This window comes from Bombina bombina, unplaced genomic scaffold (genome assembly GCF_027579735.1).
Source record: "Bombina bombina isolate aBomBom1 unplaced genomic scaffold, aBomBom1.pri scaffold_400, whole genome shotgun sequence".
In the NCBI taxonomy this organism is placed as follows: Eukaryota; Metazoa; Chordata; class Amphibia; order Anura; family Bombinatoridae; genus Bombina; species Bombina bombina.
This window is the reverse complement of record NW_026513070.1, coordinates 322,634-341,690: the sequence shown is the minus strand read 5'-3', so window position 1 is coordinate 341,690 and position 19,057 is coordinate 322,634. Positions and strand designations below refer to the sequence as shown.

General features: G+C 40.3%; 1 protein-coding gene across 1 annotated transcript in view; it reads right to left on the bottom strand.

Moving 5' to 3' along the window:
- LOC128644694 (diacylglycerol kinase epsilon-like) overlaps positions 1 to 18,851 on the bottom strand; it is a 41,561-nt gene extending 22,710 nt beyond the window's left edge. Inside the window, exons 1-2 of the mRNA XM_053697206.1 lie at positions 18,321 to 18,851; positions 4,844 to 5,003 (exon numbers count right to left, since the gene is read on the bottom strand). Coding sequence (XP_053553181.1) covers positions 4,844 to 5,003; positions 18,321 to 18,751 — 591 coding nt within the window. The 5' untranslated portion in view covers positions 18,752 to 18,851. The remainder of the gene's footprint in view (positions 1 to 4,843; positions 5,004 to 18,320) is intronic.
- Between the last annotated feature and the right edge of the window lie 206 nt (positions 18,852 to 19,057).

Here is a 19,057-nt window from a genome sequence, read left to right as displayed (position 1 = left end):
GTAACAGGCTTCCTAGCCTGTATTAAGGTATCAATAACTGACTCAGAAAAACCACGTTTTGATAAAATCAAGCGTTCAATTTCCAAGCAGTCAGCTTCAGAGAAATTAGATTTTGATGTTTGAAGGGACCCTGGATCAGAAGGTCCTGTTTCAGAGGTAGCGACCAAGGTGGACAGGATGACATGTCCACTAGATCTGCATACCAAGTCCTGCGTGGCCATGCAGGCGCTATTAGAATCAATGATGCTCTCTCCTGTTTGATTCTGGCAATCAATCGAGGAAGCATCGGGAAGGGTGGAAACACATAAGCCATCCCGAAGGTCCAAGGTGCTGTCAAAGCATCTATCAGAACCGCTCCCGGATCCCTGGATCTGGACTCGTAACGAGGAAGCTTGGCGTTCTGTCGAGACGCCATGAGATCTATCTCTGGTTTGCCCCAACGTCGAAGTATTTGGGCAAAGACCTCCGGATGAAGTTCCCACTCCCCCGGATGAAAAGTCTGACGACTTAAGAAATCCGCCTCCCAGTTCTCCACTCCCAGGATGTGGATTGCTGACAGGTGGCAAGAGTGAGACTCTGCCCAGCGAATTATCTTTGATACTTCCATCATTGCTAGGGAGCTTCTTGTCCCTCCCTGATGGTTGATGTAAGCTACAGTCGTGATGTTGTCCGACTGAAACCTGATGAACCCCCGAGTTGTTAACTGGGGCCAAGCCAGAAGGGCATTGAGAACTGCTCTCAATTCCAGAATGTTTATTGGTAGGAGACTCTCCTCCTGATTCCATTGTCCCTGAGCCTTCAGAGAATTCCAGACAGCGCCCCAACCTAGTAGGCTGGCGTCTGTTGTTACAATTGTCCAGTCCGGCCTGCTGAATGGCACCCCCCTGGACAGATGTGGCCGAGAAAGCCACCATAGAAGAGAATTTCTGGTCTCTTGATCCAGATTCAGAGTAGGGGACAAGTCTGAGTAATCCCCATTCCACTGACTTAGCATGCACAATTGCAGCGGTCTGAGATGTAGGCGTGCAAAGGGTACTATGTCCATTGCTGCTACCATTAAGCCGATCACCTCCGTGCATTGAGCTACTGACGGGTGTTGAATGGAATGAAGGACACGGCATGCATTTTGAAGCTTTGTTAACCTGTCTTCTGTCAGGTAAATCTTCATTTCTACAGAATCTATAAGAGTCCCCAAGAAGGGAACTCTTGTGAGTGGAAAGAGAGAACTCTTCTTTTCGTTCACCTTCCATCCATGCGACCTTAGAAATGCCAGTACTAACTCTGTATGAGACTTGGCAGTTTGAAAGCTTGAAGCTTGTATCAGAATGTCGTCTAGGTACGGAGCTACCGCAATTCCTCGCGGTCTTAGTACCGCCAGAAGAGCACCCAGAACCTTTGTGAAGATTCTCGGAGCCGTAGCCAATCCGAATGGAAGAGCTACAAACTGGTAATGCCTGTCTAGAAAGGCAAACCTTAGATACCGGTAAAGATCTTTGTGAATCGGTATGTGAAGGTAAGCATCCTTTAAATCCACTGTGGTCATGTACTGACCCTTTTGGATCATGGGTAAAATTGTCCGAATAGTTTCCATTTTGAACGATGGAACTCTTAGGAATTTGTTTAGGATCTTTAAATCCAAGATTGGCCTGAAAGTTCCCTCTTTTTTGGGAACCACAAACAGATTTGAGTAAAACCCTTGTCCTTGTTCCGACCGTGGAACCGGATGGATCACTCCCATTAATAAAAGATCTTGTACGCAGCGTAGAAACGCCTCTTTCTTTATTTGGTTTGTTGACAACCTTGACAGATGAAATCTCCCTCTTGGGGGAGAGAATTTGAAGTCTAGAAGGTATCCCTGAGATATGATCTCTAACGCCCAGGGATCCTGGACATCTCTTGCCCAAGCCTGGGCGAAGAGAGAAAGTCTGCCCCCCACTAGATCCGTTCCCGGATCGGGGGCCCTCGATTCATGCTGTCTTAGGGGCAGCAGCAGGTTTCCTGGCCTGCTTGACCTTGTTCCAGGACTGGTTAGGTCTCCAGCCTTGTCTGTAGCGAGCAACAGCTCCTTCCTGTTTTGGTGCAGAGGAAGTTGATGCTGCTCCTGCTTTGAAATTACGAAAGGAACGAAAATTAGACTGTCTAGCCTTAGGTTTGGCTCTGTCTTGAGGCAGGGCATGGCCTTTACCTCCTGTAATGTCAGCGATAATTTCTTTCAACCCGGGCCCGAATAAGGTCTGCCCTTTGAAAGGTATATTAAGCAATTTAGATTTAGAAGTAACGTCAGCTGACCAGGATTTTAGCCACAGTGCTCTGCTTGCCTGAATGGCGAATCCGGAATTCTTAGCCGTAAGTTTAGTTAAATGTACTACGGCATCTGAAATAAATGAGTTAGCTAACTTAAGGGCTTTAAGCTTGTGTGTAATCTCATCTAATGGAGCTGATTCAAGTGTCTCTTCCAGAGACTCAAACCAAAATGCTGCTGCAGCCGTGACAGGCGCAATGCATGCAAGAGGTTGCAATATAAAACCTTGTTGAACAAACATTTTCTTAAGGTAACCCTCTAACTTTTTATCCATTGGATCTGAAAAGGCACAGCTATCCTCCACCGGGATAGTGGTACGCTTAGCTAAAGTAGAAACTGCTCCCTCCACCTTAGGGACTGTTTGCCATAAGTCCCGTGTGGTGGCGTCTATTGGAAACATCTTTCTAAATATCGGAGGGGGTGAGAACGGCACACCGGGTCTATCCCACTCCTTAGTAACAATTTCAGTAAGTCTCTTAGGTATAGGAAAAACGTCAGTACTCGCCGGTACCGCAAAATATTTATCCAACCTACACATTTTCTCTGGTATTGCAACTGTGTTACAATCATTCAGAGCCGCTAACACCTCCCCTAGTAATACACAGAGGTTTTCCAGCTTAAATTTAAAATTTGAAATATCTGAATCCAGTTTGTTTGGATCAGAACCGTCACCCGCAGAATGAAGCTCTCCGTCCTCATGTTCTGCAAATTGTGACGCAGTGTCTGACATGGCCCTAATATTATCAGCGCACTCTGTTCTCACCCCAGAGTGATCACGCTTACCTCTTAGTTCTGGTAATTTAGCCAAAACTTCAGTCATAACAGTAGCCATATCCTGTAATGTGATTTGTAATGGCCGCCCAGATGTACTCGGCGCTACAATATCACGCACCTCCCGAGCGGGAGATGCAGGTACTGACACGTGAGGCGAGTTAGTCGGCATAACTCTCCCCTCGTTGTTTGGTGAAATATGTTCAATTTGTACAGATTGACTTTTATTTAAAGTAGCATCAATACAGTTAGTACATAAATTTCTATTGGGCTCCACTTTGGCTTTAGCACATATAGCACAGATATCTTCCTCTGAATCAGACATGTTTAACACACTAGCAAATAAACTAGCAACTTGGAAATACTTTTCAAGTAATTTACTATAATATGAAAACGTACTGTGCCTATAAGAAGCACAGAAAAAGTTATGACAGTTGAAAATTAATAAACTGAAAAGTTATAGCATCAAATCTTTGTAAAAAACACAATTTTAGCAAAGGATTGCTCCCATTAGCAAAGGATAACTAACCCTGATAGCAGAAAAAAAAAAAAAAAAAAATACAGAAATAAACATTTTTTATCACAGTCAACTACAATCTCACAGCTCTGTTGTGAGTGATTACCTCCCTCAAAACAAGTTTTGAAGACCCCTGAGTTCTGTAGAGATGAACCGGATCATGCAGGGAAGACAATAAACTTCTGACTGAATTTTTTGATGCGTAGCAAAAGCGCCAAAAAAGGCCTCTCCCCCTCACACATAACAGTGAGAGAGATCAGTAAACGGTCATAAATTAAATAAAACGACTGCCAAGTGGAAAAAAATAGTGCCCAAAACATTTTTTCACCCAGTACCTCAGAAAATTAAACGATTTTACATGCCAGCAAAAAACGTTTAACATTAATAAATTGAGTGTCATTAAAAAGCCTGTTGCTAGTCCCTGCAAATTAGGCTAAAGTTTTATGCATACAGTATAATTCCAGTGAAGTGCCATTCCCCAGAATACTGAAGTGTAAAATATACATACATGACAGCCTGATACCAGTTGCTGCTACTGCATTTAAGGCTGAGTTTACATTATATCGGTATGGCAGAATTTTCTCATCAATTCCATTGTCAGAAAATAATAAGCTGCTACATACCTCTTTGCAGATTAATCTGCCCGCTGTCCCCTGATCTGAAGTTTACCTCTCCTCAGATGGCCGAGAAACAGCAATATGATCTTAACTACTCTGGCTAAAATCAGGTAGATTCTTCTTCAAATTCTACCAGAGAAGGAATAACACACTCCGGTGCTATTATAAAATAACAAACTTTTGATTGAAGGTATGAAACTAAGTATAATCACCACAGTCCTCTCACACATCCTATCTATTCGTTGGGTGCAAGAGAATGACTGGTAATGGCAGTTAGGGGAGGAGCTATATAGCAGCTCTGCTGGGTGAATCCTCTTGCACTTCCTGTTGGGGAGGAGTTAATATCCCATAAGTAATGGATGATCCGTGGACTGGATACACTTAACAAGAGAAATAATACCGGTAATAATTTCCCAGGATTGCACACAACACTTATGCACACAGTGATAAAGCTTGTAGAATTTAGCTGAAATAAGTAACAAGACCTAGGTGACAATACTTTACATGTGATATATGAGAACATCAGTGACATCGTAGCTGATTTTATATATGGAGGAATGTGTGAGATCATTAATAATGTAATCGGATATGTTTGGTAGAGATATAAACATGTAAAGGAAATTTTATCATAATGACCTTTTCATAATCAGCAGTTTTGCCTTTTTTCATCTGGCTGACAGCAGATAGGTAACTTGGGGGAACTATAAGATTTCTAAATTCACCAAAATCACAGTCTTCGGTCTTCAAGTCATTTTGCATGCAGTCATCATGAACTGTGCGCTGACACCAAACGCACCTGATGGAGAAAAACAACACCAAAGGAAAAAAGTAAATGAAGTAGAAAAAAAACAAACATTACACAAAACACTGTATTTAAGTGCTTGTGCACAAATATATAGGCTAACACCTTGATACACAGAATTAGAACAACTTCCTGTCCGCTCATGTTGTTTAAAAATGAATATGAACCGGTTTTCTTTACATTATTCAAGGTCTGAAAACTGCATCTTTTTTGTTATTTTGACCAGTTGTCATTTTCTGCAAAGAAATGCTCTAAATGACAATGGCCTTGATTTAGAGTTTGGCGGTAGCCGTCAAAACCAGCGTTAGAGGCTCCTAACGCTGGTTTTTACCGCACGCTGGTATTTGGAGTCAGTCAGGAAAGGGTCTAACGCTCACTTTGCAGCCGCGACTTTTCCATACCACAGATCCCCCTACGCCATTTGCGTATCCTATCTTTTCAATGGGATATTTCTAACGCCGGTATTTAGAGTCTTGGCTGAAGTGAGCGTTAGAAATCTAACGACAAAACTCCAGCCGCAGAAAAAAGTCAGTAGTTAAGAGCTTTCTGGGCTAACGCCGGTTTATAAAGCTCTTAACTACTGTGCTCTAAAGTACACTAACACCCATAAACTACCTATGTACCCCTAAACCGAGGCCCCCCCACATCGCCGCCACTCTATTAAAAAATTTTAACCCCTAATTTGCCGCTCCGTACACCGCCGCCACCTACGTTATCCCTATGTACCCCTAATCTGCTGCCCCTAATACCGCCGACACCTACATAATATTTATTAACCCCTAATCTGCCGCCCCCAACGTCGCCGCCACCTACCTACACTTATTAACCCCTAATCTGCCGACCGGACTGCACCGCTACTATAATAAATGTATTAACCCCTAATCCGCCTCACTCCCGCCTCAATAACCCTATAATAAATAGTATTAACCCCTAATCTGCCCTCCATAACATCGCCGACACCTAACTTCAAGCATTAACCCCTAATCTGCCGACCGGACCGCTACTATAATAAATGCATTAACCCCTAATCCGCCTCAATAACCCTATATTAAATAGTATTAACCCCTAATCTGCCCTCCCTAACATCGCCGACACCTAACTTCAAGCATTAACCCCTAATCTGCCGACCGGAGCTCACCGCTACTCTAATAAATTTTTTAACCCCTAAAGCTAATTCTAACCCTAACCCCCCCCCCCCCTAAATTAAATATAATTTTTATCTAACGAAATAAATTAACTCTTATTAAATAAATTATTCCTATTTAAAGCTAAATACTTACCTGTAAAATAAACCCTAATATAGCTACAATATAAATAATAATTATATTGTAGCTATTTTAGGATTAATATTTATTTTACAGGCAACTTTGTATTTATTTTAACCAGGTACAATAGCTATTAAATAGTTAATAACTATTTAATAGCTACCTAGTTAAAATAATTACAAAATTACCTGTAAAATAAATCCTAACCTAAGTTACAATTAAACCTAACACTACACTATCAATAAATTAATTAAATAAAATACCTACAATTATCTACAATTAAACCTAACACTACACTCTCAATAAATTAATTAAATACAATACCTACAAATAAATACAATTAAATAAACTAACTAAAGTACAAAAATAAAAAAGAACTAAGTTACAAAAAATAAAAAAATATTTACAAACATTAGAAAAATATTACAACAATTTTAAACTAATTACACCTACTCTAAGCCCCCTAATAAAATAACAAAGACCCCCAAAATAAAAAAATGCCCTACCCTATTCTAAAATTAAAATAGAAAAGCTCTTTTACCTTACCAGCCCTGAAAAGGGCCCTTTGCGGGGCATGCCCCAAAGAATTCAGCTCTTTTGCCTGTAAAAAAAACCATACACTACCCCCCCCCAACATTACAACCCACCACCCACATACCCCTAATCTAACCCAAACCCCCCTTAAATAAACCTAACACTAAGCCCCTGAAGATCTCCCTACCTTGTCTTCACCACGCCGGGTTCACCGATCGATCCAGAAGAGCTCCTGCGATGTCTTGATCCAAGCCCAAGCGGTCCGACTGAAGTCTTCATCCAAGCGGGAGCTGAAGAGGTCCATGATCGGGCTGAAGTATTCTATCAAGCGGCATCTTCAATCTTCTTTCTTCCGGATCCATGTTCATCCCGCCGACACGGAACATCCATCTTCACCGACGACTTCCCGACGAATGACGGTTCCTTTAAGGGATCGGAACAGCCAATAGAATGCGAGCTCAATCTGATTGGCTGATCAAAATTTTCCTACCTTAATTCCGATTGGCTGATAGAATCCTATCAGCCAATCGGAATTCGAGGGATGCCATCTTGGATGACGTCCCTTAAAGGAACCGTCATTCGTCGGGAAGTCGTCGGTGAAGATGGATGTTCCGCGTCGGCGGGATGAACATGGATCCGGAAGAAAGAAGATTGAAGATGCCGCTTGATAGAAGACTTCAGCCGGATCATGGACCTCTTCAGCTCCCGCTTGGATGAAGACTTCAGCCGGATCATGGACATCTTCAGCCCCCGCTTGGGCTTGGATCAAGACATCGGAGGCTCTTCTGGATCGATCAGTGAACCCGGCGTGGTGAAGATAAGGTAGGAAGATCTTCAGGGGCTTAGTGTTAGGTTTATTTAAGGGGGGTTTGGGTTAGATTAGGGGTATGTGGGTGGTGGGTTGTAATGTTGGGGGGGGGTATTGTATGTTTTTTTTTACAGGCAAAAGAGCTGAATTCTTTGGGGCATGCCCCGCAAAGGGCCCTTTTCAGGGCTGGTAAGGTAAAAGAGCTTTTCTATTTTAATTTTAGAATAGGGTAGGGCATTTTTTTATTTTGGGGGTCTTTGTTATTTTATTAGGGGGCTTAGAGTAGGTGTAATTAGTTTAATATTGTTGTAATATTTTTCTAATGTTTGTAAATATTTTTTTATTTTTTGTACTTTAGTTAGTTTATTTCATTGTATTTATTTGTAGGTATTGTATTTAATTAATTTATTGATAGTGTAGTGTTAGGTTTAATTGTAGGTATTTTATTTAATTTATTTATTGATAGTGTAGTGTTAGGTTTAATTGTAACTTAGGTTAGGATTTATTTTACAGGTAAGTATTTAGCTTTAAATAGGAATAATTTATTTAATAAGAGTTAATTTATTTCGTTAGATTTAAATTATATTTAATTTAGGGGGTGTTAGTGTTAAGGTTAGACTTAGCTTTAGGGGTTAATACATTTATTAGAGTAGCGGTGAGATCCGGTCGGCAGATTAGGGGTTAATTATTGTAGGTAGGTGGAGGCGACGTTGGGGGCGGCAGATTAGGGGTTAATAAATATAATATAGGGGTTGGCGGTGTTAGGGGCAGCAGATTAGGGGTACATAGGGATAACGTAGGTTGCGGCGGTGTACGGAGCGGCAGATTAGGGGTTAATAATAATATGCAGGGGTCAGCGATAGCGGGGGCGGCAGATTAGGGGTTAATAAATATAATATAGGGGTTGGCGGTGTTAGGGGCAGCAGATTAGGGGTACATAGGGATAACGTAGGTTGCGGCGGTGTACGGAGCGGCAGATTAGGGGGTTAATAATAATATGCAGGGGTCAGCGATAGCGGGGGCGGCAGATTAGGGGTTAATAAGCGTAAGGTTAGGGGTGTTTAGACTTGAGGTACATGTTAGGGTGTTAGGTGCAGACTTAGGAAGTGTTTCCCCATAGGAAACAATGGGGCTGCTTTAGGAGCTGAACGCTGCTTTTTTGCAGGTGTTAGGTTTTTTTTCAGCTCAAACTGCCCCATTGTTTCCTATGGGGAAATCGTGCACGAGCACGTTTTTGAAGCTGGCCGCGTCCGTAAGCAACGCTGGTATTTAGAGTTGCAGTGGCGGTAAATATGCGCTACGCTCCCTTTTTTGGAGCCTAACGCAGCCCTTCTGTGAACTCTAAATACCAGCTGTATTTAAAAGGTGCGGGGGGAAAAAAGCATGCGTAGCTAACGCACCCCTTTGGCCGCAGAACTCTAAATCTAGCCGAATATTTTTATTTGGCATTTGGGAGAAATGTTGTCAGTAGTTTATAGAATAAAGCATAAATGTTAATTTTACTCAAACACATAGCAGAGAAACTGAGCTGTATATCTTATGTTTATATGCATGAACACTGCTTCACGTACAACAAAGTCTTCTACATTAGATTTAACATTTTAACCTTTGATGTTGGTTACAACTACATCATGTAACAAACTCTTCAGATCTCCTCCCTAATGTCAGTCTGTAATACTCTTCATATCACCTCATACTATGTATTTCCACTCTGCTTTTGACTTTCCAACTATTCTTGGTTCTGACACATATACATTTGCATCACTTTGCAGAATGATGCTGTAATCAATTTAACTGTTTTGGATCGAACCGCAAAAGTAATTCAAATTTTTCAAAGCACAACTGATGTCTCAGGCCTCTTTAGTTACTTCCACTATGGTTATTATTCATATTCTCCGAGGTACACACACCTTTGGCTGATGTGAGTACTGTATATTACTACTACAAAAAGATGGCTGCTAACAGTACCTGCATTTCAATATGAGGATGACAGCAATCAGCAGCTTATGTGTTATTATGGGGAGGGCTGCTGTTAGTAGCTGTGTACACAAGGGACTGAGATGGGTAGTTTTAAAACACTATGGCCAGATTACGAGTGGAGCATTAACAGTTACGCAAGAGCAATAAGGGGTTTATCGTGGGTGTTTGCGCTTGTCGGGTTTACTGCTCGTATTACAAGGTGAAAGTAAACGGGATTGCTTGAGTGCAATGGCGATTTACGGTAGAATGATTACCATGTTCTCAAAGCTCTGATTAACTATTTCGTGAAACAAAAAAACGTGTCACAAAACACATAAAAAATACATTACAAAGTACAGTTACACCTATAATAACACCATCTAATAAAATTATTCAAAAAAATATTACACAATAATGTTATAAGGGCTCAAAGAGATGAGGTCTCAGGTGTTAGAAAAAAAAGAAGCAGGCAATCCGCACTGTCAGGTTATTCATCTATGGGCGTGTAATATCCTTTTAGATCGTCATAGATTGGTCCTGTTAATGACCTCACATAATGGGTGGCATTTATTGTGGAAACTGACATCCTATTAGAGGTGCAACAACTAATCGTCATAATCAATAATAATCGATTATGAAAATAGTTGTCAACGAATCTCATAATCGATAAGTTGGTTTGCAATTAGTTGGTCTGCACAACACCAGCTGCTTCACTTAATTGAACTCCTGCACATGGTATTGTGTTTTATGGTTATGTCCTTAGCCTAAAGGACGTCTACAGACGTCTACTTGTCACTTTTTCAGGACAGTATAAGTTTACAACTACCCCTGGCTTATGTGCAACCCAGATATAAGAGTCATCATTTGGATTGTTTATATTAAATCTGGGGATTTGGGACTATGCTTTGCACGATATAGTGCCACGCTTGTTGTTTACACCTTGCCCCTAGATTGATTGGAGTTATTTAAATTGATGTGCACTATTATCAGTTTGCACAATTATTAGTGTATTGCTTGCTATTGCTGAATATATGTACTGTATAAATAAATGTGTAAGGCTTTGTCCTGTTATTGATATACAGTCCTTAGCGCTTTTGATTTAGTTTTTTATTGTTTTTTTTATATTTTTAATATATTGTGATAATATGTACCAGATTCAACCTTTATAAGTATATATATATATCTGTTATTTTTAGAGCGGACTAGATATTTTCCTCTAACCTTACAGCTGGTTATTTACCATTGCATATAGATATTCAAGATATTTTTATGTTAGAATGAAGTCAAGGGTTACTTTATTGAGAGGCCCCTTGCCAAGGTAGAAAACACTTAGCATTGGTGAAGAGCTAACAAAGATAAATATCACACTTTGGTGAAATTGGCAAAACCCTACTTATACACCTCAACAGCCTTTTCTCTGCTGCAGGAAATATAGCTGCAAACAGAGAACCAGCCTTAGCCAGAAGCATGTGGACATGTTGAGATTTTTGCATTTCAATGCAAAGTTTCTGAAAGAGTGAATAACAGAATGTTATTAACAGTGATAGTCTAACTCTTTCTAGTTCTACCTCTTCTCAAACAGTTTTTGTTTTGTTTAATTATAAAACTGTGCTCTGCTGCTTAAAAATTGAACAGTTGTGTTAATGTAAAGTTTTCGTCTGAAGTTTATATTTGTAACACTCATTATGTGGATTTTATTTAAAACATAGAAAACTATTATTGATTCTCTTTTATCCGATTAGTCGATTAATCGAAAAAATAATCGGCCGATTAATCAATTATGAAAATAATCGTTAGTTGCAGCCCTACATCCTATGTACTTTACGATTGTAACAATGTTATTGGTGCATATGTAATGTGAATTGCCAAAGTAATAATGTTATATACTTTGTGTCTTGCCATTGTGACCGGTTCTATGTTGATGTGACCACTAGAAAGATGGGAAAACGCATGACTTCGTAATATTCGTAATGCACCCAAAGATCTTGAGAATGGCAAACAAATTACAAGTGTTGCAAGACATTTTTTGCAATACGATGATGGAAATATTGGAGATATTAGATGTTGGGGGCTAGAAAAAATTAAACCTGGCATCAGAGGTGGGGGATGTGAACAAATACTTCTTTAAAAAGGAAACCAATTTGATCTTTAGACTGAATTCAGTTGTGCCAAATCGAATGAATGAAGCTAATAATTATTTGTTTTTCTGTAAAATGAGGGATCTTAATATTATCGACTTGCAAAAAAAGAATTAATTTGTGTGGAATATTATGATAATAACCTCAATCAATTACTTAAAGGGATACTAAACCCAATTTTTTTATTTCATGATTCAGATAGAGCATGAGATTTTAAGCATCTTTCTAATTTACTCCTATTATCAATTTTTCTTTGTTCTCATGCTATCTTGATTTGAAAAAGCAGTACTGTAAGCTTTAGAGCCAGACCATTTTTTGTTCAGTACATGGGTAGCACTTGCTGATTTGTGGCTAAATGTAGCAAACCAATCAGCAGCTCTACCAGGTGCTGAACTAAAAAATGGGCCGGCTCCTATCCTTTTATTACTGCTTTTTCAAATCAAGATAACATGAGAACGAATAAAAATTGATAATAGGAGTAAATTAGAAATTTTCTTAAAATTGTATGCTCTATCTGAATCATGAAAGAAAAAATGAGGGGTTAGTATCCCTTTAATGCAAACCTGCGTTAAAGAATATGATACTGAGCATTCTCTTGCTTAGGAAATTCATATATAATGATGTTTTTTTTCTATTTCGCTGGAGAGCATGTTTGTGTGATAATTGTACAAGTAATGTGTATCACATGTGTGTGTGTGCTCTATTTGTAAATGCAGAAGTTCAGGAAACATAGGTAAAATAAACCATATGATTCACCAGAAGGATCCAGACGACTCAGCACAAAGATTAGTAGCACTACACATATTAGAGGTTTGCGTAGTACCGGATCTCATCATACACACACAATTCACATTAAATATGGAACAATAACATTGTTACGATCGTAAAGTACATAGGATGTCAGTTTCCACAATAAATGCCGCCCACTATGTGAGGTCATTAACAGGACCAACCTATGACGATCTAAAAGGATATTACACGCCCATGGATGAATAACCTGACAGTGCGGATTGGCTCAGTGGTGGGCGTTTTCTATTATTGATCGGTCATTGTATGATCTGTGTAAAATAGGGCCCTTATAAGGAAGACGGCATTATGGCTTCGGCTTGTCATTTCTAACATTGAAAAAGGCCAGCATATAGGCCGAAACGCGTTTGTGATAACTTTTAGCTATTTTCATGTTTTTCACCCCTGGCACCTGAAGCCAAAGCATGCAGTTATTGGCCAGGAAACAGGGGGTGTTTACACTGTGCTTTTAGCTATCTAGGGTTGGTGGGTTGTGTAAAGAGGATTTGTACTCATTTTTAAAACGCATATCATTAAAGTTATATCATTTTGACTTAAATATTCACTATTATCTCATTAGGAAAGAGTGCTAGTCAAGCCCCTTCAACTTTCTTTTCTTCTCTCTTTTGTGTATTAGTTATATTAGGGGTAGCACCGCACTGAATTTTAGATTCAGCCCTTTTTCCTTAGCAACCAGGTCCTAGTGCCAGTACCAGGGGCATATTATGGCCTAGGCTAACAAGGCCGGTACCTAAGGCAGCAGATTTGGGAGGGGCAGCACATCTGCCTTATCCTCTCTCTAAAAGCATGCACACGTTACAGTGAGCAATAAAGTGCAGGCTTTTACATATAAGACAAGGCACATTCGCTTATTAAGGTCGCTCTTCACAGACATTGCTCCTTTAAACCGTTGCTTCATTTAGAACCGCCGGCATTTTTGCAGTGGAAGTGTTCTTGGTGAGAAACTTGCCCGGGGATATGCTTACAAGGTGAGACTGAAGGAGAAGACCTTGTGCCGATATGCTGGCTCCCCTTTTCAGCTGTGGTGGGTCTGCGAGCACAGTGCTTATTGCAGGTCTTAGCAGCTAACAGACTGGATGCGTCTGTGCACTGCTTAGATCAGCTTGTGATGTCCAATCATAAATTCTCGGTGCTAATGTTTGTTAGCTACTAATAGCTAGCTTTCTCTGCATTCATGTGATGTCTAATCATAAACGCTCAGTGCTAATGTATGTTAGCTACTAATAGCTAGCTTTCTCTGCATTCATGTGATGTCTCATCATAAGCTCTCAGTGCTAATGTATGTTAGCTACTAATAATTAGCTTTCTCTGCATTCATGTGATGTCTAATCATAAACTCTCAGTGCTAATGTATGTTAGCTACTAATAGCTAGCTTTCTCTGCATTCATGTGATGTCTAATCATAAACTCTCAGTGCTAATGTATGTTAGCTACTAATAGCTAGCTTTCTCTGCATTCATGTGATGTCTAATCATAAACTCTCAGTGCTAATGTATGTTAGTTACTAATAGCTAGCTTTCTCTGCATTCATGTTATGTCTAATCATAAACTCTCAGTGCTAATGAATGTTAGCTACTAATAGCTAGCTTTCTCTGCATTCATGTGATGTCTAATCATAAACTCTCAGTGCTAATGTATGTTAGCTACTAATAGCTAGCTTTCTCTGCATTCATGTGCTGTCTAATCATAAACTCTCAGTGCTAATGTATGTTAGCTACTAATAGCTAGCTTTCTCTGCATTCATGTGATGTCTAATCATAAACTCTCAGTGCTAATGTATGTTAGCTACTAATAGCTAGCTTTTTCTGCATTCATGTGATGTCTAATCATAAACTCTCAGTGCTAATGTATGTTAGTTACTAATAGCTAGCTGTCTCTGCATTCATGTGATATCTAATCATAAACTCTCAGTGCTAATGTATGTTAGCTACTAATAGCTAGCTTTCTCTGCATTCATGTGATGTCTAATCATAAACTCTCAGTGCTAATGTATGTTAGCTACTAATAGCTAGCTTTTTCTGCATACATGTGATGTCTAATCATAAACTCTCAGTGCTAATGTATGTTAGGTACTAATAGCTAGCTTTTTCTGCATTTATGTGATGTCTAATCATAAACTCTCAGCGCTAATGTATGTTAGCTACTAATAGCTAGCTTTCTCTGCATTCATGTGATGTCTAATCATAAACTCTCAGCGCTAATGAATGTTAGCTACTAATAGCTAGCTTTCTCTGCATTCATGTGATGTCTAATCATAAACTCTCAGCGCTAATGTATGTTAGCTACTAATAGCTAGCTTTCTCTGCATTCATGTGATGTCTAATCATAAACTCTCAGCGCTAATGTATGTTAGCTACTAATAGCTAGCTTTTTCTGCATTCATGTGATGTCTAATCATAAACTCTCAGCGCTAATGTATGTTAGCTACTAATAGCTAGCTTTCTCTGCATTCATGTGATGTCTAATCATAAACTCTCAGCGCTAATGTATGTTAGCTACTAATAGCTAGCTGTCTCTGCATTCATGTGATATCTAATCATAAAGTCTCAGTGCTAATGTATGTTAGCTACAAATAGCTAGCTTTCTCTGCATTCATGTGATGTCTAATCATAAACTCTCAGTGCTAATGTATGTTAGCTACTAATAGCTAGCTTTCTCTGCATTCATGTGATGTCTAATCATAAACTCTCAGTGCTAATGTATGTTAGCTACTAATAGCTAGCTTTCTCTGCATTCATGTGATGTCTAATCATAAACTCTCAGCGCTAATGAATGTTAGCTACTAATAGCTAGCTTTCTCTGCAATCATGTGATGTCTAATCATAAACTCTCAGTGCTAATGTATGTTAGTTACTAATAGCTAGCTGTCTCTGCATTCATGTGATATCTAATCATAAAGTCTCAGTGCTAATGTATGTTAGCTACTAATAGCTAGCTTTCTCTGCATTCATGTGATGTCTAATTATAAACTCTCAGTGCTAATGTATGTTAGCTACTAATAGCTAGCTTTCTCTGCATTCATGTGATGTCTAATCATAAACTCTCAGCGCTAATGTATGTTAGCTACTAATAGCTAGCTTTCTCTGCATTCATGTGATGTCTAATCATAAACTCTCAGCGCTAATGAATGTTAGCTACTAATAGCTAGCTTTCTCTGCATTCATGTGATGTCTAATCATAAACTCTCAGCGCTAATGTATGTTAGTTACTAATAGCTAGCTGTCTCTGCATTCATGTGATATCTAATCATAAAGTCTCAGCGCTAATGTATGTTAGCTACTAATAGCTAGCTTTCTCTGCATTCATGTGATGTCTAATCATAAACTCTCAGCGCTAATGTATGTTAGCTACTAATAGCTAGCTTTCTCTGCATTCATGTGATGTCTAATCATAAACTCTCAGCGCTAATGTATGTTAGCTACTAATAGCTAGCTTTTTCTGCATTCATGTGATGTCTAATCGTAAACTCTCAGTGCTAATGTATGTTAGCTACTAATAGCTAGCTTTTTCTGCATTTATGTGATGTCTAATCATAAACTCTCAGTGCTAATGTATGTTAGCTACTAATAGCTAGCTTTCTCTGCATTCATGTGATGTCTAATCATAAACTCTCAGTGCTAATGTATGTTAGCTACTAATAGCTAGCTTTCTCTGCATTCATGTGATGTCTAATCATAAACTCTCAGCGCTAATGAATGTTAGCTACTAATAGCTAGCTTTCTCTGCATTCATGAACCTACGGAGTAAATAGTAAACGGACACTTCAAAAGTTTCATTACTTGAATAATGGTAATTATTGTATGTTGTTGCATGTAAAGGGCAGTGATTGTTTTAAAGTGTATTCTTCTTTCTCTCCCTTCCTCTCTCCCTTCCTCAACTCACTCCCTCCTTTCTTTCTCTCCCTCCCTCCTATCACTTCTTTCTTTCCCTCCCCCACTTTTCTCTCTCTCTCTCTCTCTCCCTCCCTTCCGTCTTTCCTTTCTCTCCCCCCCCCCCCTCTTATTTTCTCTCCCTTCTCTCAGGGAGAAAATGGTATGAGATGCATGCAATTCAACCCACCTATATGCAAGTGTTTTGCTAGCCCATTTTCTTTTGAATTGTTATGAAAAAAATAACAAAAAAACATTTTACACACTGACCCAAAAAAATATTAAGGGGAAAAAGGCCTAAAACCTTTGGTGGGGGGCAGCAGAATTTTGAGTGCCTAGGGCAGTATAAACCCTAAATACGCCACTGGCCAGTACTATTTCTCTCTTAATAGTACCTGTAAACTGTCACACACACAGTGTCACATGTGGAGAGATGTTCCTGTCAGTACCTGTAAACTGTCACACACACAGTGTCACATGTGGAGAGATGTTCCTGTCAGCACCTGTAAACTGTCACACACACAGTGTCACATGTGGAGAGATGTTCCTGTCAGTACCTGTAAACTGTCACATGTGGAGAGATGTTCCTGTCAGTACCTGTAAACTGTCACATGTGGAGAGATGTTCCTGTCAGTACCTGTAAACTGTCACACACACAGTGTCACATGTGGAGAGATGTTCCTGTCAGTACCTGTAAACTGTCACATGTGGAGATATGTTCCTGTCAGTACCTGTAAACTGTCACATGTGGAGAGATGTTCCTGTCAGTACCTGTAAACTGTCACACACACACAGTGTCACATGTGGACAGATGTTCCTGTCAGTAACTGTAAACTGACACACACACAGTGTCACGTGGGCAGCTGCTGTTGACAGTACCTGTATACTGTAACAGTCACACATGGGCGGCAGTTGCTGACACTAAATGCATACTGTCACAAATTAGCAGTGTCACATGTAAGCAGATGTTGCTGACTACTTGTATACTGACAGACATTAGGGCAGTTATTGCGGTTAGCACCTGTATACTGTCACACATGGGCAGCAGTTGCTGACACTAAATGCATACTGTCACAAATTAGCAGATGTTGCTACTTGTATACTGACAAACAATAGGGCAGTTGTTGCGGTTAGCACCTGTATACTATCACACATGGGCAGCAGTTGTTGACACTAAAGGCATACTGTCACAAATTAGCACAGTGTCACATGTGAGCAGATGTTTCTGACTACTTGTATACTGACAGACATTAGGGCAGTTATTGCGGTTAGCACCTGTATACTGTCACACATGGGCAGCTGTTGCTGACAGTACCTATAATTTATGCTATAACTGTATAATGAGTAGCACCATGTTGCTCATGGGCAGCTATTGCTGACATTGCCTGTATACTGTCAGATATTAACACAATGCCACACACAGGCAGATTTCGCTGACAGTACCTGTATACTGTCACTCAATGTCACATGTGGGCAGCTGCTACTGACAGTACCATTATGCTGTCACACATAGTTGTTGCTGTCAGCACCTGTATACTGTCACACTTTAGCACAATGTCACACAGGCAGCTGTTGCTGTCAGTGCCTGTACACTGTCACACATGAACAGCTGCTGCTGACAGTACCTGTATACTGTCACACATTGTAATCAGTTGTTGACAGTACCTGCTTATTGTCACAAATTAGCAGATCATACTTAGGCAGCTGTTGCTGACAGAACATATATACTGTCACACAGTACAGTGTCACATGTGGCAACTGTTGCTATCAGTACCTGTATAGTCAATTTCACACACTGTCACAAGCTGTTGTTGGCGTCAGTACGTGTGTTGACACTGTCACGCATAAGCAACTCATGCTATCTGTGCCCGTACAGTGTCAGCACTATAGCTATCACATTGTCACACACAGATGGCTGCTGCGGTTAGTACCTGTAATCGCACAGTTTAGGCTGGCTACCACACTGCAGGCCGCACACCACACACAGGCTGCACAGAGGAACGTTGCCCCGTACCCAGTGATGTCTCTGGTCCGGTGCATTCCCCACCTCCGTTCTCATCATGATCTCTTTGCAGGGGAAGCGGCTGTTGGCCTTATTGAGGCAGACCTCATCCGTGCACAGGCCGCAGCACAGGCAGTGAGCTCCCCCGAGGATATGAAGGCCGCATACTGAGCAATAAGTGGGCTTGCTGAAGAGGTCGGTTTCCTTCCAGCAATGTTTTTCGGCCTGGAAGATATTGCTCCGTAGCTGCTGCCGCCGTGATCTCTGCACACTGCACCACAGAGTGATCAGAACCGGCAACAGCACCGCCACCGCCGTCCATATAATGAGGCCGGTTGACCAGGTCTCTGGCTCCTCCATTATCTGAATCCTCTGCTGCCTCCGCGGCAGCGGGGAGTGAATGTTATCTCACACCGAAACCATGATGCTAAATCCTCTGGTATTAGACCTAGGCTCCATCTTTGACAGACAGCGTAACCAAGGCGACCAGAGGCGCATAGAGACAACGTCACTAGCATCCGCCAGAGTTTTTTTTTTTTGCTCTCAGAGATTTCTTTAGGTGTTGTCCTGACCATATAATAAAAAGAAACAGTAATTCGATTATCTGAACACCTGGTGTGATACTGTAACTAGCAGCTTTCCTTTGAATTTACTATCACGTCAGCA